We start from the raw sequence: 27420 nt of genomic DNA, 5'->3' as shown, positions 1-27420 counted from the left end.
TTGAGTTTAAGAATAAAGTACATTATCAGGGGTCAGTCCCAGCTGCACGGATTAACCCTTTCACGTCTCGGGCCAGGAAAACACCAACAAGTACCAGCATTTTTAACCCTCCCAGTACCAGAGGGGTTTCAACCCAACACCTCGCCCCATCGATCAGGGAATTAGGAGAAGCGGATCTGCAACACCCAACACACACAGCCGACAGGGTGCTTCACAGTTAACCCTCTGCATTCACACACAGCTGCATCGCATGCGCCTGCGCGGGGTCCGGCTCAGCTATTGATACAAATAAAAGAAAGTAAAACCTCAAAACCCCCATTTTGCCTTCACAGGGGCTCTCAGTGGCGCATGTGCTGCGCGGCTGCATTGTGACCCGCAACGCGCATTCTCTTCCCTAACTAAAGGGGGGCACGGACACTGTGGACAGTAGATTAACCCGGTGGTTGGGATACCCCTGCGGCCCGGGTTACCCCTGCAGTTTCCCCCCCCAGTCCGCACAGATTTAAGTTAAAATGTCCACAAGGCAGATTACCCCCCCCCGGATACAGACGCCGTGCAATGCGCACCACAAGAGCTCACACTTCACTGAACGATGGCCGAGGGTGGGGAATCGCGTTTAACCCATTTAGTGAGCGATCGCACTCTGGTCGCTGAATGAGTTAAACATCATTGCGTGTGTTACACCCATTACACGGTTGCGCACGCACATACAAACAAACACATCACACGCACACCTGCAATGTTTGCTTTAAATCACCGTCTTGTTTACAAAAAAAACAGGCAAACAAAGACAAACAAACATGGCTGCTGCGTGTAATCCGCACATACACGTTACACGCATGTAGACGCTCAACACTCTAAGGAGCGGCAGGCAGCAGCATCTGCCCGTTAGACAGAAAGACGCAGAATCGGGGAGGAATATTTTGGCAGAAGTGGCAGCAAACGATAGACAACCCATTAACACTTTGTTCTCCGGAGCGCCGAGCAATGCGTTCCAAAACACCATCCCGCCTGGTGGAGCACAAGGGGTTAAACACAATGCGGCTGTAATACTCTGCATTTGGGATTGTACAGAAGCAGGAGCCCCCCCCACCAAGGGTTAACATATTGCCCCCATAAATGACTTATTATCCCATCCCCCGGAGACATCAATGGGGGGGCTTCTTCCTGCACCAAAACCATTATGAAAAACACTTAAAACGCCCTAAAACCGGTTAATCGCCCCGTATTACGGAATGAAACAAATCGGCGAATCACCCGGCGGGACCGAGCCCCCCGCAGATGGCACCGCATTGTAATCCACCTGATTCAATCGGACAGACTTCAAAACAAGATTCCCAGCAAGCACTGGGGCCAGGCGGCAAAAACACGTCTGCCGGCCGACATCCGGAACCCCAAAACCCAACCCCCCCCCGAAAATAAATAAATTATAAGAGGTGATCGAATCAACAAACCCCTGAAAGTAAAAGCCGAGCCATCGCATCACGGAACCAAACACGGTAAAGAATCGTTCGATTTACAGCAAAAGAGCGTCCGGCGGACGGGGGCAACGCCGGCACCGCGCCGACTCAGCAGGCTGGAGACGCCGACATCACCGCTTCCCGGCAGAACAGGGTCCGGTCTTTGTGAAAGTCCACGGATTTTTGTTTTAATGAACGATGCGAGGTGGGTGGGAGTTGGGGGGATTGTTTTGGGGGGATTGTCCGATACCGAGGAGGAAATACTGATGAGGTCATGGATTGGGATCGCTTTGGAAATCATTCTTTTTAGCAGCCGCTATCCATATGTAGAGAGGAACATAACGAGGTCCAGCAAAAAAAGATACTGAGTGAAGATATGGGGCGAGCGCCAGGCACTTCTTGGCCTAAAGTGACCCAAGACGCCTTGGGTTTCCATAACTTCCCAACACGGACAAAGCACACAAGGTTGGAACATGGTCCTTTTTGGCTACTGGATCAAAGCTGGCCGGCGATGGTGGGTATCGCAACCGACCTTCAAGTGCTGTGATAAATCCGGACCATCGTTCTCCAGGGACAGTCACCGATCTAGAACTCTGGAGAACTCATCGCGGTTCCCTTCGTTTTTGAGGTCGGCGAAGACCTGGGTGAAGTAGTGAGGATCGGCGTTGATTCTCAACATCTTGGCGCTCATGGCATTGATGATGCAAAGACAACGGTCCCAGAAGGCATCTTTACCGGCTTCCACCAAGAAGGGCTTGAGAGGGTAGGAGATCTCATTGCCCATGTAGGAATAGGACAGGTAGAGACAGGTCAGGAGAGTGGCTTGCAAGTCATGCTCGGTGGCCACCGAGTCTCCATCAATGACATCTCTGCAGAGCAAGTAGACAAAGACTACGTTGGCTGGTGTAACAAAGGCTTGGTCTTGCCATCCTTGGAGGAGCAGGGAGCGGTCAACGCTGCGGAGCCACAGAATGGGGTCTGTGGGCGACAAATGTTTAAGTCGGTAACACCGCCTGCAAAGGAACTCCCCGAGGCATTTCAGGAGCTCGCTGGTCGAGGCTTGAACAATGACCCTTTTCGGAGAGCCTCCACCGGTGGTGCTGGAGACCTTCTTGATGGAGGAGATCTGCTTGGAGCCAAGAGGCGCAAGAGGCTGACTGTCATAGCTGGAGAGATTGGCGCACGACAGGGACTTCTTCACGTTCTCGTGGTTCAAGTGGGCCACGTCCTTCTGGTAATTGTTGTTGACCGTCCCTTTCCTGGAGGTCTTCTTTTTGGTGGAAGCAACCAGCCTCTTCCAGGTGAGCGCAGGGATAAACATAGAGTGTCTCTTTAGAGTCTTGTCGGGCTTCTGGCCGCTGCCCTTGGTAACGCCGGTGTAATGCGCCAGCGAGCCAGACCCATCGTCATACAGGCTGGCCTTCCGAGACCCCGGAGACAGAGACAGCACCGTCCCCATACCGGCTAGAAGAGGCGCTCCGAGACGTAAACGCTGTGCAGGCAAAGCAGCCTCCGAGGGCAGCGATCGCTCCGCTAAATACTCAAGCAGCTGCAGCTAATTAATTGCGAGCGGAGGAATGAGAGTGACAGCGCTGGGCTTCCTGCATTGCAGCCTTCCCCGAAATCCCTGATCTTCACTGGGAATCCTGGACTGCGGGGGGCTCTGCTAACCTGATCGCGCTTTATGTGCAGTCTCAGAGACCATAAACATTCGTTATTAAAGCTATGGAGGGGCCGCTCCTTTCGTTATCCGCACCCGGTCGCCGGTGGGGGGGGGGGGATTTAAACCGGAGGATCCTCTCCGGCTGAAGCTGATTTCCAGTCTGTTGCCGCAGACACGGGAGGATGCGATCAGGAACACAAAAGGCTCTGCCTATGGCTTCTCTCTCGCGCCCTCCTCCGCTTACTGATCCTCTATTGATTTATTCGCGTGTTGTTCAGAAATCATCACAATGGTAAAAAAAGACAGGGGGATTTCTGAGGCTTTCGGGCAACGGACGGCTGTTTCGGGCAAATAAAGCCAACAAAAGGCAGGGGTGGGAGGGCAGTCCAGGGGAGACGAAGCTCGCTCAATCTGCGCTAAATAATCCGATCGTTTCATAAGAGGCAAAATAAATTCTACAAAACAAAATCCACCTGCGTGCAGACAATGTCCATCCGGGCTCCGGGGGGTGCGGGGTCCAGGGAAGGGTTAAATCTGTGCCTCCCTGCCGGGGGATGCCTGCACTATACAGATGCGCCCCTGCAGCGGATTTGCCCCTGGGTTCCGGGAGAGGGGTGCTGGGGATGCTCTCCGGTGGTCATATGCACATTAACCCTTCCAGGGGCTCCTCCGGCTCTGCCGCATTGGGGAGGGGGCAGTGGGTGCTCGGGAGAAACACAAGCAGCATCTGATGACAGAAGGAGGGCAGATCCTGCTTCCCCAGCTCCCTGGCATCTCGGGCTCATCCAACCAGCTCTGGGCTTCCAGGAGGGGGGGGGACTCAGCGAGATGTGATTTGCTCCCCTCTCCAGCCCCTCCTGCCCCTGTCTCCTGGTAATGAAGCAGAGGATGTGCTGCCCCCTGCTGGAGTCCCGGGTGCACTGCAGCAGCTCTTTGTTCCATTGTTATGGAAACACATTGATGCATTGTATCCCGCATCACGTAACATATAACATATAACATGTTTCCAGTGCCATTCTCATCGATAACTTGCCTTCTACATGGCGGCAATCACACGGAAAGCTGGCCAGCTTTAATCCCAGCACAGAGCCCACAATCAGTGCACTGGGAGAGGTCGGTAGCCGCAATGGATAGTGGGACTTGTAGTTCTCTCGGCCTCCGTGTTTGTGGCCCTTCTGGGATTTGAACTACACCAGCCACCATTACTATTGGCAATCTGTACATTATTGTAGCCAAACTGCATTCTGGGCTACGTACCATCAGTACCATTCAGCTGGCGAGGGGTCGACATTACATTTATTTATATAGCGCCAGCAGATTCCGTAGCGCTGCTGCAACCAGTGGAAGAAATTAAAGTCACAAACAATACACGGCCCGGCTCCCGGGAGCTTGCAATCTAGTCGGTGGTTAAGGGTAGGAGAGGATGTCTGGGATGGGGAGTTGGGTCTGGATGAGCTTTTGAGGCTGTTGGTCGTTCAGATGGGTCATCAGGATGCTGGCTGAGGGTGTTAGGCGGAAAGGCTTTACACAGACGAGGGAGAGAGTCTGACGGAACGGGGGAAGGGAATTCCAGAGAAGGGGTACAGCACGGGGCAAATCCTGAATATGGGAGTGGGAAGGGGTAATAACGGTAGAAGAGAGACGAAGATGGCAGTTAGGGGGGTATTTGCACAGGAGGGGTGAGATTTAGGGGGGTGCAGAGGGAATCTCAGAACTTGGTACCCAAACCGATGGAGAAAGCAGCTAAAAAGGGTCCTTAATCCTCAAACTGCATGTGGGTCCGGATCAGCCCATGTACTCCGGGGGCCTGAGCGTCCACTCCACGTGCTGGTCATCAGTATTCACCTTGGAGAGACTGCATGTCTAGACTGGCTCAGATAACGAGAAATCATACAAATGGTTAACATACAGGACGGTCCCTATTTTGGACCCAAACCTCTTATTGCCTGGCTGGCCCTTTTGTGGGGGCACGAAATGCTTGGGGGGGGGTGGCATGGGTTTGCCCAAATTCTTACAAAGACTCTCTTTGTGATGCTCTATTAATATTTTTTAAAGCCAAAGTTCCCAGAATGAGACCGAGGAGGCTCAGCGACAGCTCTGGCAGTTTACGGACAGAGTGTCAGAATTCCAATGCCAGCAACAGTTCTACAGCAGGGAGGAAAAAACAGCGATGTCATCAAAAAGCGCCACCTCTATTATTTATTTATATTTTTATATCACGCTTACCAGACAGTTTCGTCTGATGGACTGTGGAACAAAATATTATATTCTAATTTCCGGGGAAAGCTTTAGGTAAGGGTGAGTTTAGTTTTTATTGGGCCAACACAGAAAACAATGTGAAGGCATAAAAGCTTTCGGGGCCTCAGAGGTCTCTTCTTCAGATTAAAATGATGGGGCCTCATGATCACATTAATTATTGTGCTTCAATGTATTAGAAGAGCATGTACACACCCCTAATATGACATGATTTAGGTGATTTGCCTAATGCCCCCCTGCAGCACTAATGCCCCCATTCACTGGCTCGGGGGTCACTCACAGCTCTGATGTCATCCACAAGGTGGGCGCACAGGTCTAAAGGAAGATTTCTACACACGTGAGACATAAAAAATCTTTACCACCACCTCTGTCGGCATGGAAGATGCCGCTAACTTTACTGCTTGTTGCCTCTAAAGTTTATACCTCTAGGATGATAACGCAGCAGTCATATGATAAGATACGCATGCGCAGTCGGGAATATGAGGTAAGCTCAGCAGCAAACTACTTTACCCAGTAGACCCTGCGCGCGATACCATGGGGGAAGGCGGCATAACAACCGAGTTTTAATCGTTAGAGACAGAAATGCCTTGCTTAAAAAAAAAAAAAAAAAGACTCCAGTCCCCAGCCTAGCGCTCCAAGGAAGCGGCTGTTTTTTTCACCGTCATGATTCCCTGAGGTGATGAGGTAATTGGCTCTCCCGATGTGTTCTCTGTTGCGGGTCAGTCTGTGCATTGGGTCTTTAGTGCTTCGAGCTTTGCTGGCGGTCACGTGAGGACGCGTCACTCAAGTGACAGGAGACCACAGTTCCCGGCACGCCCCGCGCGTCCCGTGACGTTGTCTCGGCGGCGGTGTTTCCTGGCTGGTTCGGTTCTGTTCGGGGCCCGTGACGCAGCTCGGTGCAGGGTTTGGGACGGCACTCTTGGGGCCCCCCGGACCCGCGCAGGATGGAGGCCGTGCCCCGCATGCCCATGATATGGCTGGACCTGAAGGAGGCCGGAGAGTTCGGCTTCAACCAGGTTGTCAAACAGGTGAGCAAGGGGTGAGGCTGGGGCAGGGAGCGAGGGTGGAGACCGGGGCAGGAGAGCAGGGAGCGAGGGTGGAGACCGGGGCAGGCGAGCAGGGAGCGAGGGTGGAGACCGGGGCAGGCGAGCAGGGAGCGAGGGTGGAGACCGGGGCATGAGAGCAGGGAGCGAGGGTGGAGACTGGGGCAGGAGAGCAAGGAGCGAGGGCAGGAACAGTAAGCGGAGCCCAGGAGGGGCTGTGGGGGGTGCGGAGCCTGGGGGGCGGAGCCTCTACAATGTATTTTTGTCTGAGGATGATTTGGAAATCTAATCATTGGAAGCTGTTTGTGGCCCTCGAGGGCCGGAGCCGTGGGGCCCTGAGCCGGACGATCTTCGTGTTCTAGAAAAAATGATATCAGCATGTCTGTCACATTCTCCGATCCATTTAATACAGGATACAGGCTGGGGGCCGGAGGGCCGGGAGTGGCTGGGGCAGGAGGGCATTGAACGGGGGCAGCATTAGCCACACAAAAAAAATGCTGGAGAAATCAGAATCGCATTTATTGCAAGTTTTCCAGACAGCTTTGGCTTCGGTGGCTGCCGGTTTGATGAATTAGCTGGCTGCGTGTGATGAGTGTTTTTGTCCTGAGCTGTAATTGCCCCGCAGCAGCCGCTGGAAGACGCGGAAAGGTCTGCTATGTGTCCGGGGTCTGACGTGTCCGGCGGGGCGACCTTCCCCTGTATTGACTTCCAGCTGCAGAGAGTACCGCGCATGTTCGGGATACGCAGACGGGCCGGGGTTTCATATAAATGCGGAATTAGAATCTCGTGTGTTGTGTTTTCTCGAGGGCCGCGATGGGTGATTTAAAGGTTTTTGGGACGGCTCTTTCGGGGGGGCTTGTAGGGAAGGGGTTATTTTTCAGATTTCGATCATTTTTTTTTGTTTCTTTGCAGTTTATTTTAAAGAATTATGGTGAGAATCCCGATAATTACAATGAGGAGCTGAAGAAGCTGGAGCAGCTACGACAGGTGCGTGTCCGGCCCCCGAGGGCCCCGGATGTGGGGATGTTGAAGTAATACCACTAATATTTACTGCTGTTAAAACGCAGTTAGTTTGTCCTGCTTGCTGAGCGTCCTGGGAGTTATACTTTTGCCGTAAGCGGCGGGATGTATGTTCCCCGTTCCTCTGTACCGAAGCCGGAGGCGTCAATGCGGAAAGTACCCCCCAAAGGGGTAACGGGGGGGGGGGTTGTTAGTTATTGTAACGTTTAAACTCTCCCCCGTTTCCTGCCGCAGAGTGCTATAAACGTACCCCGTGACTTCGAGGGGTGCAGCGTGCTGCGCAAGTACTTCGGACAGCTGCACTACCTGCAGAGCCGGGTCCCCATGGAGTCGGAGCAGGAGGCGGCCGTCCCCATCACATGGTAAGAATGAAATCATTTGGGCAAAACTGACAACCGTTTACCTCTGAACCCCGCCGGGGGAAATTCCTTTAAAACAAAAACCACTATCCCAAGACAACAGGAAAAGTGAAAAAATGGTGCAATCGTGAACTGTCAGGACCTCGGAGGTCTCTTCCTCAGATGGTTATCAGTGATTTGAGTGACTCTACCTCTTCTGTATCTGACCCGATTAAAAAGTACCACCTCTGCCTAAAGACTCCACCTTGTCTTGGTCTCAGTTTTTCCTGTTAATTAGGCAGGGGATGGCCTTTCATAAAGTCTTTGTTTGATTGTTAGCTCTTGCGCTAAACATGCTAATAGGGAGATCTGTTGTTCCGAACAATCATTGGGCCCCAAACCATCATCATACTGCGTCTTTACATCAAACATATACCGTGGCGCAGATCACACCTATAAATAGTCTTTTGGGTTGATCCCGGCCCCCGGATGCACGCCGCTGACGCCTTAATGTGTGTTTGGTGTTGGGACTCCGGCCCCCCAGCACTGTGGGGGTCTCTGGGTGAAGCGCGTGGTCGGGACGTTACCTGCTGTCTCTCTCCCCAGGACGGAAATCTTCTCGGGGAAGTCGATAACTCACGACGACATCCAGTACGAGCAGTCCTGCGTCCTCTACAACCTGGGTAGGCGCGGAGAGTGATATTTATACGCTGAACGCGAATTTCCGTTTATTCCACCCAAAATATAACGGCCCCGTCTGTTCGGGTCTTTTAATTAATATCGGTGAATATCGGACCCGCCGCGCTGTAACGTTACCCCCCCGTAACGTTACCCCCCCCCACACTGTAACGTTATCCCCCCCCGTAACGTTATTCCCCCCCCACACACTGTAACATTACCCCCCCCTGTAACGTTATTCCCCCCCGGATTTAAGGTTAATAATCAGTGTCTCGTTCTCCAGGGGCGTTACACTCCATGCTCGGCGCCATGGACAAGCGAGTCTCGGAAGAGGTGAGTGCGGCTCCCGAATCCTGCGCCGGCTGCAGCTCCCGGTCGGTGCGGACGCCCTGTGGGCCTCGGGGTGCATGCCGGTTGGCGTTGGTTGGCAAGCGCCGGGGTCTCTGTACATGGCGCCGCCGGGGGCTTTTCTGCCGCGGTGGGTTTATTTCTCTTTTCTTCTGGGTTTTAGGGCATGAAGGTTTCCTGCACCCATTTCCAGTGTTCGGCCGGAGCGTTTGCGTACCTGCGCGATCACTTTGCGCACTCCTACAGCGTGGACATGAGCCACCAGATACTCAACCTCAACATCAACCTCATGCTGGTGAGAGCAGCGCGGGGGTCTCCGGCGGGACTTGTGTAATATTTCCAGAGCCCGGTTTTACCCCACGGGTCTCTGTGTTGGAGAGCGGCGGGGCGCGTAGGGTCACCTGCCCCCCGGGGGTTATTAAGAAGCCTTCGCGTGATCCTGACGTATGTTTCCTCTCTGCGTTTATTCAGGGCCAGGCCCAGGAGTGCCTGCTGGAGAAGTCCATGCTGGATAACCGGAAGAGTTTCCTCGTGGCCAGGATCAGCGCTCAGGTGAGGGTCCGCGGCGTGCACTCGCTGAGCGGCAGCACGGGATGCGTGTCACGGTCTGATAGCGTGTGCGCTGCTGTCTCGCCAGGTGGTGGATTACTACAAGGAGGCGTGCCGGGCCCTGGAGAACTCCGAGACGGCGTCCCTGCTGGGCAAAATCCAAAAGGACTGGAAGAAGTTGGTGCAGATGAAGATCTACTACTTTGCCGCCATCGCGCATGTGAGTGAGAGCTGAGCGAGGCTGCCGCGGCTCCTAACCGGTTACGCTTCTAAGCGGGCGCAGCCGGGACGCGTCCCAAAATGCCCAAAACCAGCGAGATGCCCTTAATGACCGCATTAGCTGTGCTATCGGGGCAAAAGACCCCGTTTCTGGCAGCTTGGAGGGAAAAGTAAAGTTTTAGGTTCAGTTAATTTATACGAACCCCGTCTTTAATAAACGATAAAAGGAAAGTCCGGCTGTCTCGTGCCGCGTAACCAACGCTCTCTCTCGCTCCACAGCTGCACATGGGGAAGCAGGCGGAGGAGCAGCAGAAGTACGGGGAGCAGGTGAGTGCCGGCGTCTCGGGGGTCTCTTTCTGACTCGGCGTGTTATCTGGGGCTGGAAATGCCCGCCGTTCGGTCCGCGAATCCTTGATTTTGTTTTTGTTCCTCCCCGTTTTGTGAATCTCCAGGTCGCGTATCTGCAGAGCGCGTTGGACAAACTCAACGAAGCCATCAAACAGTCCAAGGTACTGTGTTTAGGCCACATCGGTCTCCTTGTTAGATAACCTCCTGCTTCTGAGAATGAGGTCTCCGTTTAGTGAATAAACCCCTATAACGTACGGCTGAAATGTATGTATTGGGGTCTGTTTGTGACTCTCTCTCCCCGCCGTCCGCAGGGCCAGCCGGCGGCCGTCCAAGACGCGCTGAGATTTACCATGGATGTCATCGGCGGGAAGTAAGTTCCGTTATATTCCCTCGCGGGGGACTTTTTTTAGTAGGAGTTTCTTTTGAAATAATTATATATAATATGAGAAACGGTTTATTTAGGTATTTGTCTGGTTTTTTGGAAACGACTGACTAAGGTTCGAGTCTTTACAGCGGGAGCGAGGGGGGGTGGTGACATAAACACGGGGGCCGGATGGGGCCGATCTGCCGGCAGGTAAATTAGTTGGAGGTGCTCGCTGTCTGTAGGCCGGCACACACACGGTTAAATATTTCCTCCCCGCTTGCTGTTTTGGGGATATTAATGGGTTTAGGATATATCGCGTCCGTGCGCTGCCTGGGCTCCCGCGGGGGGTAGTTCGTGGTTCTGGCGTTGGAGTCGTTGAAGCGGCCGCGATGCGGTCAGAGGGCATAAATATCGCGATTCTCGGTGTAATTACTGCGCAGCCGCCAATTGACCCCTCGTGATGATGGGAATCGAGACCATCGCTCGGCCTTCTCCTGCTTCATGAAGTCTCGTTACCCCATGACTACCGGCGTGACCGAAACCGGTCACTACACCCCACGCGGTGGTCACAGCGCGTTTAACCCTTTCATCTGCCAGGTCGCGGTGTCTGTGCGGCTGCAATGCTTGGATTGCGTGCTGTTATAGTGCCGGCGCGGGGTGCGTCTCACCAGGGGGGTCTCACCGGTTAATAAAGAGGCTGTGCCGGTGCTTCGTGTTTAAAGGAACTGTCAGATCTTCTTTTCTTTTGTTTCTTTTTCTCCCTTTCTCTTTTTTCCCCCTCTATCTTCCTCTCGTTTTCTTTTTTTTCCTCGTTTCTCTCACACGTTTTTTCTCTCACATTTAATGCTTTTATCCAGAAGTGGTTTCTTTCTACCTAAAACCTAAAAGTCCTGGAAGGTGACAGAGAAATCAGAGCCGAGTTGCACATAAAGAGCTTTTATTTCAGAGCAAAAACTGCAAACCCCTCTTAATATTTTCGTCTTTTTTTTGTTTCAGGTTCAATTCTGCCAAAAAAGACAATGATTTCATTTACCACGAATCGGTCCCCGCTCTGGAGACCCTGCAGGCCGTGAAAGGTGGGTGACGGTTATTATGGAGCAATCGCCATGGCAACCAATGTCCTGCTCCAAAATCGCCGTCCCTGAATAACACTAAATGTATCTGCCCCGCACACGGCGGGCCCCTTCCGCCCCACTACCCTCAGCCAGCCGGACGCCGATCAGCACCGCGCTGGGTAGTTTAGTGTCCCTCCATCGCCGTCCATCGCAAGGGCCGCAGAGGGCCGAGCAGAACGTAGGATGAGTTTAATTATCGTTCCGCCCAATCCTCCGGAGCGTCAGAGAGAGCGGAGATGATCTTTCCCCTCCCGAGGGCCGCTGAGGGCCGTTCTCCCACGTGAGACGGGCTGTTACTTCCCGCATCAGGGGGACGCGGAGCCTGACGCTGAGTTCTTTCCTACTGACGGGCTGGGGGTCCCCGCTGCCGTATTCTGGGGTCTCGCGTGCTATTGGCTGTTGCATTCCCTTTGTTTCAGGGGCGCCGTTGGTGAAAGCTCTTCCTGTGAACCCCACTGACCCGGCAGTAACCGGACCCGATATCTTCTCTAAGCTGGTACCGATGGCGGCACACGAGGCGTCCTCGCTGTACAGGTGATAGAAGCAGATTATTAACCAAAAAACAACTTTTACGTAAAAACAAGGCGGCTACTCCCAGTATCCACAGCCAGGGGGCCGGGGATGTGGCCTGGGCCGCGCTGCCGTCCGTCTGTCTGCCGACGTCTTTGTGAACGTCTGCTTCTCTTTCCTAGCGAGGATAAAGCCAAGCTGCTGCGGGAGATCCTGCTGAAAATAGAAGAAAAGAACGAAGTGCTGGAGTGAGTGTGATTTTTGGGGGGGGGTGGGGTAAGGGGGTCTGCGATGCCCCCTAAAAGCCATAGATTTCCGACGGCCTTCACGGGAGGAATCCGCTGGCTGTATCTCTCTCTAAAGCGCAGTCGTCCCGGCATGCAGTCCTGTCGCTGGCGTCGGCAGCTAATGGGACGTTCTGCGGTATTTTAATCATAAATATTCCGTGGACGTCCTTGGCTCTCCTCCTCGCGGCTGCCGCCCCTACGCCCCGTGTAATAAGTAACATCGGAACCGCGGCCGTCTAAGCGCCCCGTTGGTGGGTAGATGGGGAGGCTGCCCCGTTCTGCCCCGTGGGGCCAATGCACTTTCTAACTTCCCAGACTCTCTATATGCATGGCTGCAGGAGGCTGAGGATCATGTGAGTCTCCTCGTTTCTGTCTTTTTTAGCCAGTTCACGGACTCTCTGCAGTTGGACCCGGACACCGTGGATAACCTGGATCTCTACAGCCGCATCCCATCTGTCCTGATGGAGAAGTGCGCCGCGCTCAGCGTGCGACCGGACACCGTGAAGAGCCTCGTCCAGTCCATGCAGGGTGAGCCGGCCGCCGAACCCTTACAGACCCCTCGGCGCACGCTTATAAATAATCCACGCCGAGACCTCGTCCCGCTTAAGCCTCCGCTTATTATATATATAATATACGTGTTCTACGCATCGCGCTAAGTATAGAGAACCAGCACATTATACGGCATATTGTTGCGGGCAGTAAAGGGTGTGTGATGTATAGAGGTTAATATAAGCCGTGGATATTAATTACTGCTTATCTCTAACCTCCCCGGCTCGGCGCCGGTCGGCAGACTCTGTAATATCAGGTTGTTTTAGTATTTGTGGCGTCCGTTGTGATGGAATCCGAGCCTCGTTACAGCGACTTTATCGAGTGCTCTCTCGCTTTTTTTTCTTTCTTTCTTCTTTCCTGTCTGTCTCGCGCTCTCTCTCTCTCTCTGTCTCGCGCTCTCTCTCTGTCTCGCTCTCTCTCTCTCTCTGTCTCGCTCTCTCTGTCTGTCTCGCTCTCTCTGTCTCTCTCTGTCTCTCTTGAGCTCTCTCTCGCTCTCTCTCGCCTAGTTCTTTCCGGGGTGTACACGGACGTGGAGGCGTCTCTGAAGGACATTAAGGGCCTGCTGGAGGAGCACGAGAAGCAGGAGAAGCTGCTGCAGGAGGATCTAGGGAGGGCGGCCGCCTCGGCCCCGGTCTCTCCTTCCATGTCAGACGTTCACAAAGAGTGGGCTAAATACATGGAGGTCCACGAGAAAGCCAGCTTTACCAACACCGAGCTGCACAAAGCCATGAACCTGCACATCAGCAACCTGCGGCTACTGAGCGGGCCCCTGGATCAGCTTCAGCAGGCCCTGCCGGCCCCCAGCCTGACGGAAGGTGAGTGCGCGCTCACGTCTAGACGCTTTAATATGCCTGGATAGCGCGATCGCCCGCCCTGACCGGCTGCTGCGTTGCAGATGATGCGGCCGTGCTACAGAACCTGAAGAGGATTCTCGGCAAAGTCCAGGAGATGAGAGATCAGCGCCTTTCCCTCGAGCAGCAGCTGCGGGACACCATTCAGAAAGACGACATCACTACCTCGCTGGTCACCACCGACCGCTCCGAGATGAAGGTGAGACGTCTCGTCGGTGGTCCTCGAGTGCCGCCTTAATAAAGAATAAACCAAAAGACTAAAAGCATTGGGGCGAAATAACTTGTAGTCATCGCTAGTATCACAGCTCGCCTGTATGATACCTCGAGTGACTCCCCGGCTCAGACACCGCACTGAGCTGATGCTTTACGGCGATGCTAATGAAGTCCGTTCCTCCATAGACTTTCATTAGTCAGAGAGTCTGACTGGGTAATTAAGACTGAGCCATTCTATTCTCCCCCACAGGCAGTATGATAAGGAGTTGGGGGGTTTAGTAGATCGAGGGTCAGATAACAGAGCGAGAATCATACAAACGGCTGATATTCAGCTGCCTGAAAACAGAATATTATGGGGCAAAAAACTACAACTGGGGGTAAAAAATAAAATGCAAAATTTTACTAGAATTGAAATAATGAGCGTTTGCTTGCAGCGTAATACCCGGCAGGGCTGTCTGCTGCGTTTGCTTGAAGCGTAATACCCGGCAGGGCTGTCTGTAGCGTTTGCTTGCAGCGTAATACCCGGCAGGGCTGTCTGCTGCGTTTGCTTGCAGCGTAATACCCGGCAGGTCTGTCTGTAGCGTTTGCTTGCAGTGTAATACCCGGCAGGGCTGTCTGCTGCGTTTGCTTGCAGCGTAATACCCGGCAGGTCTGTCTGTAGCGTTTGCTTGCAGCGTAATACCCGGCAGGTCTGTCTGTAGCGTTTGCTTGCAGCGTAATACCCGGCAGGTCTGTCTGTAGCGTTTGCTTGCAGCGTAATACCCGGCAGGGCTGTCTGTAGCGTTTGCTTGCAGCGTAATACCCGGCAGGGCTGTCTGTAGCGTTTGCTTGCAGCGTAATACCCGGCAGGGCTGTCTGTAGCGTTTGCTTGAAGCGTAATACCCGGCAGGGCTGTCTGTAGCGTTTGCTTGCAGCGTAATACCCGGCAGGGCTGTCTGCTGCGTTTGCTTGCAGCGTAATACCCGGCAGGGCTGTCTGCTGCGTTTGCTTGCAGCGTAATACCCGGCAGGGCTGTCTGTAGCGTTTGCTTGCAGCGTAATACCCGGCAGGGCTGTCTGCTGCGTTTGCTTGAAGCGTAATACCCGGCAGGGCTGTCTGCTGCGTTTGCTTGCAGCGTAATACCCGGCAGGGCTGTCTGTAGCGTTTGCTTGCAGCGTAATACCCGGCAGGGCTGTCTGTAGCGTTTGCTTGCAGCGTAATACCCGGCAGGGCTGTCTGCTGCGTTTGCTTGAAGCGTAATATCCGGCAGGTCTGTCTGTAGCGTTTGCTTGCAGCGTAATACCCGGCAGGGCTGTCTGTAGCGTTTGCTTGAAGCGTAATACCCGGCAGGGCTGTGTGCTGCGTTTGCTTGCAGCGTAATACCCGGCAGGGCTGTCTGTAGCGTTTGCTTGAAGCGTAATACCCGGCAGGGCTGTCTGCTGCGTTTGCTTGCAGCGTAATACCCGGCAGGGCTGTCTGCTGCGTTTGCTTGCAGCGTAATACCCGGCAGGGCTGTCTGCTGCGTTTGCTTGCAGCGTAATACCCGGCAGGGCTGTCTGCTGCGTTTGCTTGCAGCGTAATACCCGGCAGGGCTGTCTGCTGCGTTTGCTTGCAGCGTAATACCCGGCAGGGCTGTCTGCTGCGTTTGCTTGAAGCGTAATACCCGGCAGGGCTGTCTGTAGCGTTTGCTTGCAGCGTAATACCCGGCAGGGCTGTCTGTAGCGTTTGCTTGCAGCGTAATACCCGGCAGGGCTGTCTGCTGCGTTTGCTTGCAGCGTAATACCCGGCAGGGCTGTCTGTAGCGGTTGCTTGCAGCGTAATACCCGGCAGGGCTGTCTGTAGCGTTTGCTTGCAGCGTAATACCCGGCAGGGCTGTCTGCTGCGTTTGCTTGAAGCGTAATACCCGGCAGGGCTGTCTGTAGCGGTTGCTTGCAGCGTAATACCCGGCAGGGCTGTCTGTAGCGTTTGCTTGCAGCGTAATACCCGGCAGGTCTGTCTGCTGCGTTTGCTTGCAGCGTAATACCCGGCAGGGCTGTCTGCTGCGTTTGCTTGCAGCGTAATACCCGGCAGGGCTGTCTGTAGCGTTTGCTTGCAGCGTAATACCCGGCAGGGCTGTCTGCTGCGTTTGCTTGCAGCGTAATACCCGGCAGGGCTGTCTGCTGCGTTTGCTTGAAGCGTAATACCCGGCAGGGCTGTCTGTAGCGTTTGCTTGCAGCGTAATACCCGGCAGGGCTGTCTGCTGCGTTTGCTTGCAGCGTAATACCCGGCAGGGCTGTCTGTAGCGTTTGCTTGCAGCGTAATACCCGGCAGGGCTGTCTGTAGCGTTTGCTTGAAGCGTAATACCCGGCAGGGCTGTCTGCTGCGTTTGCTTGCAGCGTAATACCCGGCAGGGCTGTCTGCTGCGTTTGCTTGCAGCGTAATACCCGGCAGGGCTGTCTGTAGCATTTGCTTGCAGCGTAATACCCGGCAGGGCTGTCTGCTGCGTTTGCTTGCAGCGTAATACCCGGCAGGGCTGTCTGTAGCGTTTGCTTGCAGCGTAATACCCGGCAGGGCTGTCTGCTGCGTTTGCTTGCAGCGTAATACCCGGCAGGGCTGTCTGTAGCGTTTGCTTGCAGCGTAATACCCGGCAGGGCTGTCTGCTGCGTTTGCTTGCAGCGTAATACCCGGCAGGGCTGTCTGTAGCATTTGCTTGCAGCGTAATACCCGGCAGGGCTGTCTGCTGCGTTTGCTTGCAGCGTAATACCCGGCAGGGCTGTCTGTAGCGTTTGCTTGCAGCGTAATACCCGGCAGGGCTGTCTGCTGCGTTTGCTTGCAGCGTAATACCCGGCAGGGCTGTCTGTAGCGTTTGCTTGCAGCGTAATACCCGGCAGGGCTGTCTGCTGCGTTTGTGGATCTCGGGTAATCGCTGTCTCTGTTACAGAAACTGTTTGCCGAGCAGCTGAAGAAGTACGACCAGCTGAAGGTCTACATCGACCAGAACCTCTCTGCGCAGGAGAACATCCTGAAGGCGCTGACGGAAGCGAACGTGAAGTACGCCCCGGTGCGCAAGGTCCTCTCGGAGACCGAGCAGAAGTGAGTGTCACTCAGGGGAGTTTAAACTGCCGAGGGTAACGACAAAAACAACTCGTTGGAGATATTCAGCACTGATGTACAATGCGGGGTTCCCACAACGCCCTTTAGATTTCTAACGTATCTGTGACGTCGTCACCCGGCCGCTGGGCTCCATCCCCTGCTTTCCAGATCCTTTTACCTCCGAGGTTCTTGCACTCCGGTGTCGCGTTCCGTTTCCCAGCCGCAGCGGCCATCGCGCCGTCCCCGCCGTTTCTCTCCCGTGTGCTTCGTTCCGTTATCCTTTTCTTCTCCTAAGACCCCGAGCCCAGCGAGCCCCTTCTTTTTCCTCCCCGGGGTCCCGTCTCTCTGTTCGCCGGTGACGTAGCTCGCGGTAATCTGTCTCTCCTGCTCAGGTGGAACCACACGGTGCAGACGCTCATCGCCTCCTACGAGGCCTACGAAGACTTAATGAAAAAATCCCAGGAGGGCAAAGATTTCTACGCCGACCTGGAGAGCAAAGTCGCCAAACTCCTGGAGAGAGCGCGGGCGGCGTACGACGCGGCAAACGCCGGCAGGCTGCAGGTTCTAGAGCGGTACGCGGCGTTTATATTATCTGCAGAGCTCGCCGTGATATTTGGGGGGATTTCCTTTACTTCGCTTAATGTTCGCAATGCCGTTCATTCTATAGAGAATACCGATGGCCGATCAGCGCGGCGCGAGCTTCTGATCTCTAGAGTCATAAACCCCTAAATCCCGCTCTGGACGCCATGTTTAACGCGCGCATTCTGTCTTTGGCAGAGAAATGAAGAAGAAACCTCCCCCCCGGCCGACGGCCCCGAAGCCGGCGTTGGAGAAGAAGCCTTCTGATGCGGACCTTGCCGGTTTCTCCGCCGCGGACCTTGCCGGTTTCTCCGCCGCGGACCTGGCCGACATCCAGCAGTTCTCCTCTCTCTTCCTTTCCGACCTGCCGGAGGAGCTAAAGAGTCTGCCCCCTGAAGCCCTCCTTGCCCACTTTGACCGGCTAGCCGCAGACGGCATCGGGGCGTTCCCTTTAGACGCGACGGCTGCGTACCGGGCAACCCGGCTTCCCGGCGCCAACGTAAATGTCAGGACAACTAGCGCGCCGGTACCGGACCCACACGCAGTGCCTTTCAGCCAGGCGCCGTATAATGCCCTGTCGGGGCCCGTGCCGCAATATCCCGGTCAACATCTCCCACCGGCGACGTACAGCAACGCTCCGGCGAGCTCAGCCCATGGAGTTCACCCGCACTTTATACATGCGCCGGCTCCTCCGTCCCGTGGCCCTCCGCCCGGACCAGGCTCTTCATCGCAGATTCCGCACATGTATCCAGCTGGGGCTATGATCAGAGGCCACGTTCACCCGGGCACCGGTCCTGCCGCTTACCCGTCTGCCGGGCTGCCGCCCCAAAGGACGTCTCCTCAGCATGCGCCTATGCCGGTCTCGGGAGCAGCTCCTGTGGCCCCTCAGTATAAGCCAAATAATGTTGGATTTGGGGTAGGACAGCAGGCCCCTGCGTCCCGGTATATGCCCGGTCCGTTAAATCAGCCGCCTGAGGGGAACCTGCCGTTCCAGGGTCCTGCGCCGAGGGGAAGCATCCCACCGCAGATGGCACAAGGGGTCCGTCCGGCCACCACCACAGTCGATAGTATTCAGGGTCCCATATCGAGCTACGCGGCCTCCAGGCTTCAAGGGCCCGGCCAGGGAGGAGCGGCGCTCGGCAATCAGCCTCTGAATCAGCACTTGCCTCCGGCTCACTCGCAGGGCAGTTATATGGGGCCGCAGGGTGTAATGGGCCAGCCGGGGCCGCCGGGTGTAATGGGCCAGCCGGCACCCTTTCCCTACTCTCAAGGTGGAATCCAGAACTACATTCAGCAGCCGCCGGCGCCGCACCGGTTACCGCATGCCCAGCCTGCTCAAATGTTCCACGCTCCGGGGCAAAGCCAGCGCGGGATGGATGCCCAACCAAGAGCGCAGACCTTTCCTGGGCAGCAGCAGTACGGCCCTCCATACCCAATGCACGTGAACGCTCCTCCTCCTCAACACCCGGTTTATCCACCGCAGGGCCAGCCTGCCGGAAACCCTCAGCCGAACATGATGCCACCCCAGCAGCATTACCAGCGCTTTCCATTGCCGCACGCCATGGTCCCCGGTCAACCTGCGTCTCAGATGCCACCTCAGCGTTATCCGGGTGGCCACCAGGACAAGCAGCCGCCTCCGAGCTCCATGGGTATGACTTTCCCCGGTGCCGTTCCCAGAGCGTCTCCGCCGCTAAGCCAGCCGTCTTCAACGGTGACGGTAATCCATGCGCTGCCCCCTGGATCGACCTCGCAGATGGCCCCGTCTATGCCGTTCGCTCCACGTCCTCAACACGCGGTTCCTCCTCCTAATGTTTTAGCCCCGGCGGTACCACAGATGCCGTTAGTCGGCCCCAACACCGCAAGCCCGATATCCCACCACGGACAACCTCCTGGCAGCCCGGCTATCGGCCAGTTACCGGGTGCCGGGATTGTCTCTGCAGCCCCGGCTGTTCCATCTCCAGCGCCCTCTCCGCAGCCCGCTTTGGTCGTTCAGCCCCCGGCGGTCCTTTCATCCTCTGTGCCCACTTCTGCAGCGATGCCACAGAGACCTCCGCCATCTCTGACGCCTGGAGCGGCGCCTTTAACTCAAAGCTCCACCGAGGTTGTTTTCCAGAGGCAGAGTTCTTCCACGGATGACCTCCTTTCATCGAGTCCGGAAAGCCAACATGGCGGCTCCAAGACCTCAGTCGGGCAACCGCTGTTACAGCCCACCAAGGCCGATTCGAAGGACGGGCAGAAGCCGAGAGGCATCCAGCTGATTGAAAACGACCCCTACGAGAAGCCAGAGCACATCGTGAGGCTCCTGGCGGAGGTTGGCCGGTTTCGTGCGGTGGTAGCGGCCCTCGACAAACCCGTAGCCGGAGCGGCGACCCAGCTGGACGCCATGTGGAAGGAGTTCCAAGATGCTCAGGAGAAGGAGGCGAGGCACCTGTCCATCGCCATCGCTCGCTGCTACGCCATGAAGAACCGGCACCAGGACATCATGCCCTACGACAAAAACCGCATCGTCCTGCAATCCGGCAAAGACGATTACATCAACGCCAGCAGCATCGAGGAGCTCTCCTCCTACTGCCCGGCCATCATCGCCACCCAGGCCCCGCTCGTGGGCACCGCGTCCGACTTCTGGCTGATGATACACGAGCAGAAGGTTTCGCTGGTGGTGATGCTCGTGTCGGAGCTGGAGATTGAGAAGGTGCGCGGCCGGCCGCTGTAACCGCAAGGAAAAGCGGAATCCAGGACTTGTGTGAACGCAGGTCACATGATCCACCCCGTGTCGCCAGCGCCCAGATAACGCCCGAGTAATGCTCCAGCTGGTGGCGGCATGCGCGCCGTGCAGTCAGGTGTTATGGGGTCTTTAGTTATGGGGTCTTTAACGTCTGCCCGTCATCTATATTTTGTCTTTGCAGCAAAAGGTGGTGCGGTATTTCCCGGTGGAGCGCGGTCAGCCGATGGTTCACGGACAAATCACGCTTACTCTCACCAGTCAGAAGGCTGCCGACACGCATGTGGAGAGGGTGATCTCGCTGCAGTACAAGGACCAGAGCCTCAAACGCTCCATTATCCATCTGCAGTTCACGTCTTGGCCCGAGCTGTGAGTAACGGGGGGGGGGGGAGACGGGGGGGAGCGGGAGAGATGGGGGGGGAGACGGGGTGAAAGAAAGGAGTAGCTGCCGGCGGAGCTGGGGGGGCAGTATTACATTCTATTATCGGAGTCGGGCTGCGGGGGCGATTCTGATCCCCGGGGGTAACTCTGGGGTTATTGGTGGGGATTTATATCTTCGGCATGCAGCGAGATAAATACCCGGTAAATCTCTCCGTGGGTCTCCCGGTCCTGACTGAAGCCGCGCATGCGACGCGTGGCAGAACATTGCAAGCGACTCGCAGGAAGAAGAGGCGCCCGCGCAGGAGGAGGCGGCAGCCGCCCGCGCAGGCCGTGTGTTCGGAGTCGATAATGTCGCTGAATGTGGTCTCTTCTCTTTAAAGGGGTCTCCCGGACAGTAAGGGGAATCTTCTGCGCTTTATCCACGAGGTGCACAGTCACTATCTGCACCAGCGGCCGCTGCATACCCCCATCGTGGTGCACTGCAGGTAGGTCTCAGCCAGAATAGGGGTTCAGGTCCTTGTGCTGTAATAAGAAAGTCTTACCAAGAGAGTGGGAGGTAAGCGGAGCAGCCTCCCAGCAGAGGTGGTAGAGGGTAATACAGTGAGGGGATTAAACGTGCATGGGATAGACATACGGCTCCTGAATCTAAAACGAGACCAAGTACTATTTGGGTCTTTTTTTGTAAATTCTGTTTCCTTTTTGTCTCTGAAGTTCTGGGGTCGGACGGACCGGGGCGTTCTGTATCATGTATGCAGCCGTGCAAGAAGTGGAGGCCGGTAACGGGATCCCCGACCTCGCGGAGCTCGTGAAGAAGATGAGGCAGCAGAGGAAGCACATGCTGCACGAGAAGGTGCCGGCCGTCACATGTTCTGTATTTTAAACATTTTTACCTTATGTTAAGGTCTCTCTGTATTCTCTGGGCCGTCCCTGGGAGTTTCTCCTGCGGGAAGGGCTGAGCCGGCCCCCCTGTATAATGTATAGATAAATCAGTGACCGGCCCACTGTATAATGTATAGATAAATCAGTGACCGGCCCCCTGTATAATGTATAGATAAATCAGTGACCAGCCCCCCTGTATAATGTATAGATAAATCAGTGACCGGCCCCTGTATAATGTATAGATAAATCAGTGACCGGCCCCTGTATAATGTATAGATAAATCAGTGACCGGCCCCTGTATAATGTATAGATAAATCAGTGACCGGCCCCTGTATAATGTATAGATAAATCAGTGACCGGCCCCCTGTATAATGTATAGATAAATCAGTGACCGGCCCCCTGTATAATGTATAGATAAATCAGTGACCGGCCCCCTGTATAATGTATAGATAAATCAGTGACCGGCCCCCTGTATAATGTATAGATAAATCAGTGACCGCCCCCCTGTATAATGTATAGATAAATCAGTGACCGGTCCCCTGTATAATGTATAGATAAATCAGTGACCGGTCCCCTGTATAATGTATAGATAAATCAGTGACCGGCCCCCTGTATAATGTATAGATAAATCAGTGACCGGCCCCCTGTATAATGTATAGATAAATCAGTGACCGGCCCCCCTGTATAATGTATAGATAAATCAGTGACCGGTCCCCTATATAATGTATAGATAAATCAGTGACCAGCCCCCTATATAATGTATGGATAAATCAGTGACGGGATCCCTGTATAATGTATAGATAAATCAGTGACTGGCCCCCCTGTATAATGTATAGATAAATCAGTGCACACAGTTTAGTGAGTAAAGCCCCTTTGTGTTATATCGGAGATCCTGTTTTAGTGTTTCTTGGGCTTCATCTCGCTTTTATCATTTTTTTTATCCATTTTTGGGCAGAGTTTCCCGTTTCTGTGCTTTTTGTATTATTGTGGGCTTTGTGCCGATCTGGGAGGTTTAACCCCGCGTGCGCCGAGGGTTTTTGCAGGTCGCGCAGACCCCGTGTTGATTGTGTTGTCTTCCTCCAGCTCCACCTGAAGTTCTGCTACGAAGCCGTCCTGAAACACGCCGAGCTGGTGCTACAGAGACACGGGATCTCCACGCCGTCCTCGGGCAAACCCCAGCACAGCGTGTCACAGAAAGTGAGTGTCCGCTGCGGACCCCGGGGGCCGGTGGGGTCGGTTGGTTGGGGTGGTCGGCGCGTGTTATCAGGATGGGGATCCTGAGCCGCGTTGCATGGCTGGAAGGATAGGGGGATGGGAGTTGCGTCTCTGTCTCGGAGTGATAACCCGTCTTCTGTCGCTCTGCAGACCCACAGCATGCAGGACCCCCAGGACATCGTGCTCGGAGGGGATATGCCCATAAGCTCTATCCAGGCCACCATCGCGAAGCTGAGCATTAGGCCTTGCCCTGGGGGAACGGACCCCCCAAGCCATTATCCGCTGCCGCCGGAAGCCGTGGTGAACGATCTGCCGGCAAACGACGTTCCTATCATCCCTTCAAGTTCCTCCCAGTCCGACCTCGAAGCGAACGCCCAGCAGCCTGCGCCGCAGAGCCAACATCCCACCGCCTCCAACGGGAGCCCGGTACCGGCAGCAGACACGGAACCCGCCAACCATGCAGAAGCGGCCGTGGATGCGATGCCCTGTCCCGAGCCGACGTCTGATGTCTCTTCTTCCTCTGCCGGACCTTCGTCTTCATCTCTCAACCTTCTGGCCTCCATGACCCCTGAAACCTTCAACCTGGACAGCTCCCAGCGGGGGAAGCAGAAAACGAGCAAGCAGAGCTTCCTGCAGCCGCAAAACGGAGGAGGACTTCTCCGCGGCAGCGACGGTGCCGACGATCCCCTCAGCATGCTGGACCCGCTCTGGACCATGAATAAAGCATAGGCTTCCGTTTAGAGCGCAGACATTGCCTGACATTGCCCTCCCGGCGCGCGGACCCCGCTCCTCCGCCATAATACTCTGCATTCCAACGTCTGCTGGACCCCGAGAAGCGGCCGGTCTGGACCAGGTCTGACTTCTGAGACGGTCTGCAGTCGCCGCTGGTAACACTAATTCCTATGCACAGAAATATCGTATGTCACGCGGAGCCCCCCGACGGTCTCTGGGTTCGGCAGCCTTAATGTGAGGTTTTCTGCTGGGCGTGCAGAGGATCGGCAACGGATCCTTACCAGGGGCAACTGTGAAGACGGCCGCCTCCGAGATTACAGTAATCAACCCGATCTTTTAAATCTGCAGCGGATCAGGACGTGCGCCTGTAAAAAAAAAAAGTGTATTTCAGGGAGAAAAGTTAAGGTTTTAGAGTCCAAGCCTGATCTGCCTCTCCCCGGGGGCCGCGGGATTTGTAAGCCTCGCCACGGACTGTCATGGCCGGGGGGCATTCTGTCCAGGTCTTTGTGGTCTCCGGTTCATTGCCATGGAAACCTCTTCCGTCTCCTGGAAAATCTCGGCGACCCGGAGAAGACATCGGGACGTTGAGCTCGTGAGACCCGGCGACTGTCAGGAGGTACTGGTGCTGACCGCTTCCGTCCGGTCGGATACCGGTTTCGGGGGGGGGTCGGCTCCTCCGTTCCCTGCGATGCTCGCTTGCAGTTGGCCATTTCTTGGTTAACCCTTAAGAGACTGAATCTTTTTTTTTTTTTTCACAGCCACTGCTTAAAGGCGCAGCCCAGCATTAAACATTTTAATTGATAACTAATTTTGTTGTCTTTATTAGATATAAATCCTTTTTTTCTATTGAACGATAATCAGCGAGAGACTGTAAGTATACTTTGAGTAGCGGTAGGTGGAAGGGAGCTGGTTTTTAGTCGTTGCTCGATATTCCAGCTCCTTTCTGTAGAAAACTTTTCGGCATTTCTTAAATTATGAAATAAACTCTGACCCGCGGCCGCATGCAGTGGGTTTAACCCCGTCTGCGCTGCCAAGGGCATGTAAATGGAGACTGCAGCTTTAAACACCTGGCACGGTCTGGCTGGCGTCGGCTTTAAATTACTGGATGTTTGTGCTGCCGGTTAAGCTTCTTTGGCTCTGCTCTGTATTGCGGAGATCAGAGAAAACGTCTCAAATCTGTAAACTTTACATTGTTTTTACTTAAATTCCGGTTCCGCTGGACGTTAACTGTTATTATATACTGCACATAAAACCAGAATCACGCGTTTAACCTTAACTTAGTGAAATATAAAGGGAAAGACTGTAAAGCATTAAAAATAAATATTTAAATATAAGTTTCTGTGGTTTAATTGGTCATTGTAATTTCCAGATACTTAACTACAACTCCCATGATTCTCGGCCAGATGGGGGGGGGGCGGCTTGTACTCTGCATTAATAATTGTCCAGAGTGATTATTGGGGTATTTGATCACATGATCTTAAACCTGCTATCTGCAGTTAACCCTGTCCATGCCAGGCAGCTTTCACATCCTGAAAAACAAAATGAGGCGTATTGTATTATTTTTGAAGCCGGTGTATTTGGTTTATCGATAAGGTGCAGCCGTGTGAGATTTGGGGAGTCAGTGACTTCTTTTGGTGCATGAAGAGCACTTATACCCCTTCCCGGTGTCCTTTACCACATTTAGGGCTAACTGGACCCTAAAAAAAACAAACGCCTATTTCCAAAAAAAAATGTAATATTCTGGGTTGTGTCCTTGTAATTAGTTTCTGGTTTGAGACGGTAAATGCAGATTTTCCATTTCTTTATTTAATAAAAGCTGATAGATCTTAACGACTCTGGCCGTGGGTTTGTGTTGATTTCTGACATCTTGAAATTACCATATAATGACGTTTCAAATATCATGAGGTGAGTATGCGGGGTTATGGTTAATGTATGAATAAATTCCAGCTGTATCAGGGGAGCAGCAAATATTTATATAAAGAGCAAAATGATGAAATTGCCGGTAAATGTGCATTTGAGAAATGCCAGTTTTATACTGGGTCTAGGACTGTACAACAGACCATGTGGGTGTAGTACCATGTCTTTCCACAAGGTGTCAGTGTATGTATGATGCCTTATGCCTGCAGTTCCCCGTCTGGCCGCTGTGTGTCGGTATATAAACAGTGATGCTCTGAGGCTGCAGTTACCCGTCTGGCCGCTGTGTGTCGGTATATACACAGTAATGCTCTGTGGCAGCAGTTCCTCCTGTGCCCGCTGTGTGTCGGTATATACACAGTGATGCTCTGTGGCTGCAGTTCCCCGTCTGGCCGCTGTGTGTCGGTATATACACAGTAATGCTCTGTGGCTGCAGTTCCTCCTGTGGCCGCTGTGTGTCAGTATATACACGGTGATGCTCTGTGGCTGCAGTTTCTCCTGTGGCCGCTGTGTGTCAGTATATACACAGTAATGCTCTGAGGCTGCAGTTCCTCGTCTGTCCGCTGTGTGCCGGTATATACCGTACATAGTGATGCTCTTTGTCTGCAGTTCCTCCTGTGGCCGCTTTGTGTCAGTATGTACACAGTGATGCTCTGAGGGTGCAGTTCCTCCTGTGGCCGCTGTGTGTCAGTATATACACGGTGATGCTCTGAGGCTGCAGTTCCCCGTCTGGCCGCTGTGTGTCGGTATATACACGGTGATGCTCGGAGGCTGCAGTTCCCCGTCTGGCCGCTGTGTGTCAGTATTACACAGTGATGCTCTGAGGTTGCAGTTCTTCCTGTGGCCACTGTGTGTCGGTATATACACGGTGATGCTCTGAGGTTGCAGTTCTTCCTGTGGCCGCTGTGTGTCAGTATGTACACGGTGATGCTCTGAGGTTGCAGTTCCTTCTCTGGCCGCTGTGTGTCGGTATATTCATACAGTGAGGCGGTAGAGCCGCCCTCCTGCCGCCAGGTGTCGCTGTGAGCCATAGCTGTCAGTCACTCCCAGCAGCCCCCGCGCGGCAGCCTGTCACCGGGTGAGAGTTGAAGGGTCGCGGTGTGAGGCAGCGGGACCGGGCTGTGATACCCCGCACAGAGAGATCTCCGCACCGAGACCTGAAGCTGCCTCTGGAGCACAGGTAACTCCGCCCACTGCGCCGAGCACGCGATTAACGGGGGTGATGTCATCGCCGCATGTGGTATGACGTAATACCCGGGAACGGTTACCCGCGCCGGTTCTGCTGTGTGAATGGACGGTGTGGCTGGACGGAGGCAGGGAGGGGGCGGCAGGAGTCCGGGATTACACGAGGACCTTAAATAGCTCGAAGGGGGTGTGACGGGCATGAGGGGGCTTTTATATACCCGCCACTCGGAGCGTCACATGCTGGGGACAGGACGGCTACCGGATTTCAGTCGGTGGGGGGCCGGGGCTGACAGGGTTTGGGGTGTTAGGAGTGTAAGCGGCCCTGCCAGGGGCTGTTAGCCGGTGGGGGGGGTTCTGCCCCCCTGTGAGAGGCTGTGAGTACCGGCGAGGTCTCTGTAGTCTCCTGTTGGCCGGGATTACTTCTGCCTGACGGGCTGTTGTTGCCGCTCCCTGCGCAGGTTTTAGACTTTGGGGCAGATCCTTTCTGTTCTGATGATTGCAGTTCTTGGTGCCGTTACACGCGTGTAGTTGGCGTGGTGATGATGCCGCTGCGTTTGGCGATGGGCGTTTTGCCCCCTGTTATGTTCGCATATGGCTGCCTCCTGCCCACCTGTGTTAAAGAAGGGCCCCCAAGTGCTCTGGGGGCATCCGGGAACCGCCGGTGTGTGCAGTGTGTGGGGCGCGCGGATGTTATAAACTGGGAAAGTACCCCGAGGGGGCAAAATCTACGAACCCCGGGTCACTCGGTGACAGGAACGTAGAAGAAGTCTTTATTCTGTACGCGCCGGGTGCTGAGCCATGAACGTGATTGTACCGGATGCGGTAGGGCGTTTGAAGTACACGCATGTTATTCACATGTACGTTTTGCCCCCCATCGCCCCCCCTTCGACTCATCCCCGCAGCCTCTGTCTGATAACTCGATGACATCATGGTTTATTCGCTAACCCTGAA

The 27420-nt window shown here is 54.5% G+C and overlaps 3 protein-coding genes and 1 long non-coding RNA gene across 4 annotated transcripts in view; 3 read left to right on the top strand and 1 right to left on the bottom strand.

Annotated features, from left to right (window-relative positions):
• Positions 1-1715: 1715 nt before the first annotated feature.
• Positions 1716-3042, bottom strand: LOC128497864 (cyclin-dependent kinase 5 activator 1-like). The gene has a single exon (XM_053468061.1). The coding sequence runs from the start codon at positions 2917-2919 to the stop codon at positions 2038-2040; it is 882 nt and encodes a 293-aa protein (XP_053324036.1). The 5' UTR covers positions 2920-3042; the 3' UTR covers positions 1716-2037.
• A 3137-nt stretch (positions 3043-6179) lies between these two features.
• PTPN23 (protein tyrosine phosphatase non-receptor type 23) lies at positions 6180-23751 on the top strand. The gene is made up of 25 exons (XM_053468054.1): positions 6180-6407; positions 7335-7409; positions 7677-7804; positions 8387-8463; positions 8742-8791; positions 8970-9101; positions 9278-9358; positions 9444-9575; positions 9854-9901; positions 10027-10083; positions 10234-10292; positions 11283-11362; positions 11821-11935; positions 12094-12159; positions 12581-12726; positions 13254-13562; positions 13643-13797; positions 16711-16862; positions 17255-17434; positions 17640-20133; positions 20348-20532; positions 20925-21029; positions 21256-21394; positions 22507-22620; positions 22789-23751. Exons 1-25 carry the CDS (start codon positions 6324-6326, stop codon positions 23365-23367), a joined length of 5742 nt encoding a protein of 1913 aa, XP_053324029.1. The 5' UTR covers positions 6180-6323; the 3' UTR covers positions 23368-23751.
• Positions 23752-24261: 510 nt separating this feature from the next.
• On the top strand, positions 24262-25200 carry LOC128497866 (uncharacterized). The gene is made up of 2 exons (XR_008354346.1): positions 24262-24490; positions 24531-25200. It is a non-coding gene; the product is annotated as an uncharacterized LOC128497866 (long non-coding RNA).
• A 1141-nt stretch (positions 25201-26341) lies between these two features.
• SCAP (SREBF chaperone) overlaps positions 26342-27420 on the top strand; it is a 23418-nt gene continuing 22339 nt past the window's right edge. Inside the window, exon 1 of the mRNA XM_053468055.1 lies at positions 26342-26464. The gene's annotated coding sequence lies outside the window, so the exon portion shown is untranslated. The remainder of the gene's footprint in view (positions 26465-27420) is intronic.

Source organism: Spea bombifrons, chromosome 5 (genome assembly GCF_027358695.1).
Source record: "Spea bombifrons isolate aSpeBom1 chromosome 5, aSpeBom1.2.pri, whole genome shotgun sequence".
NCBI lineage: Eukaryota > Metazoa > Chordata > Amphibia > Anura > Pelobatidae > Spea > Spea bombifrons.
This window is presented reverse-complemented; position numbering and strand designations above follow the sequence as displayed.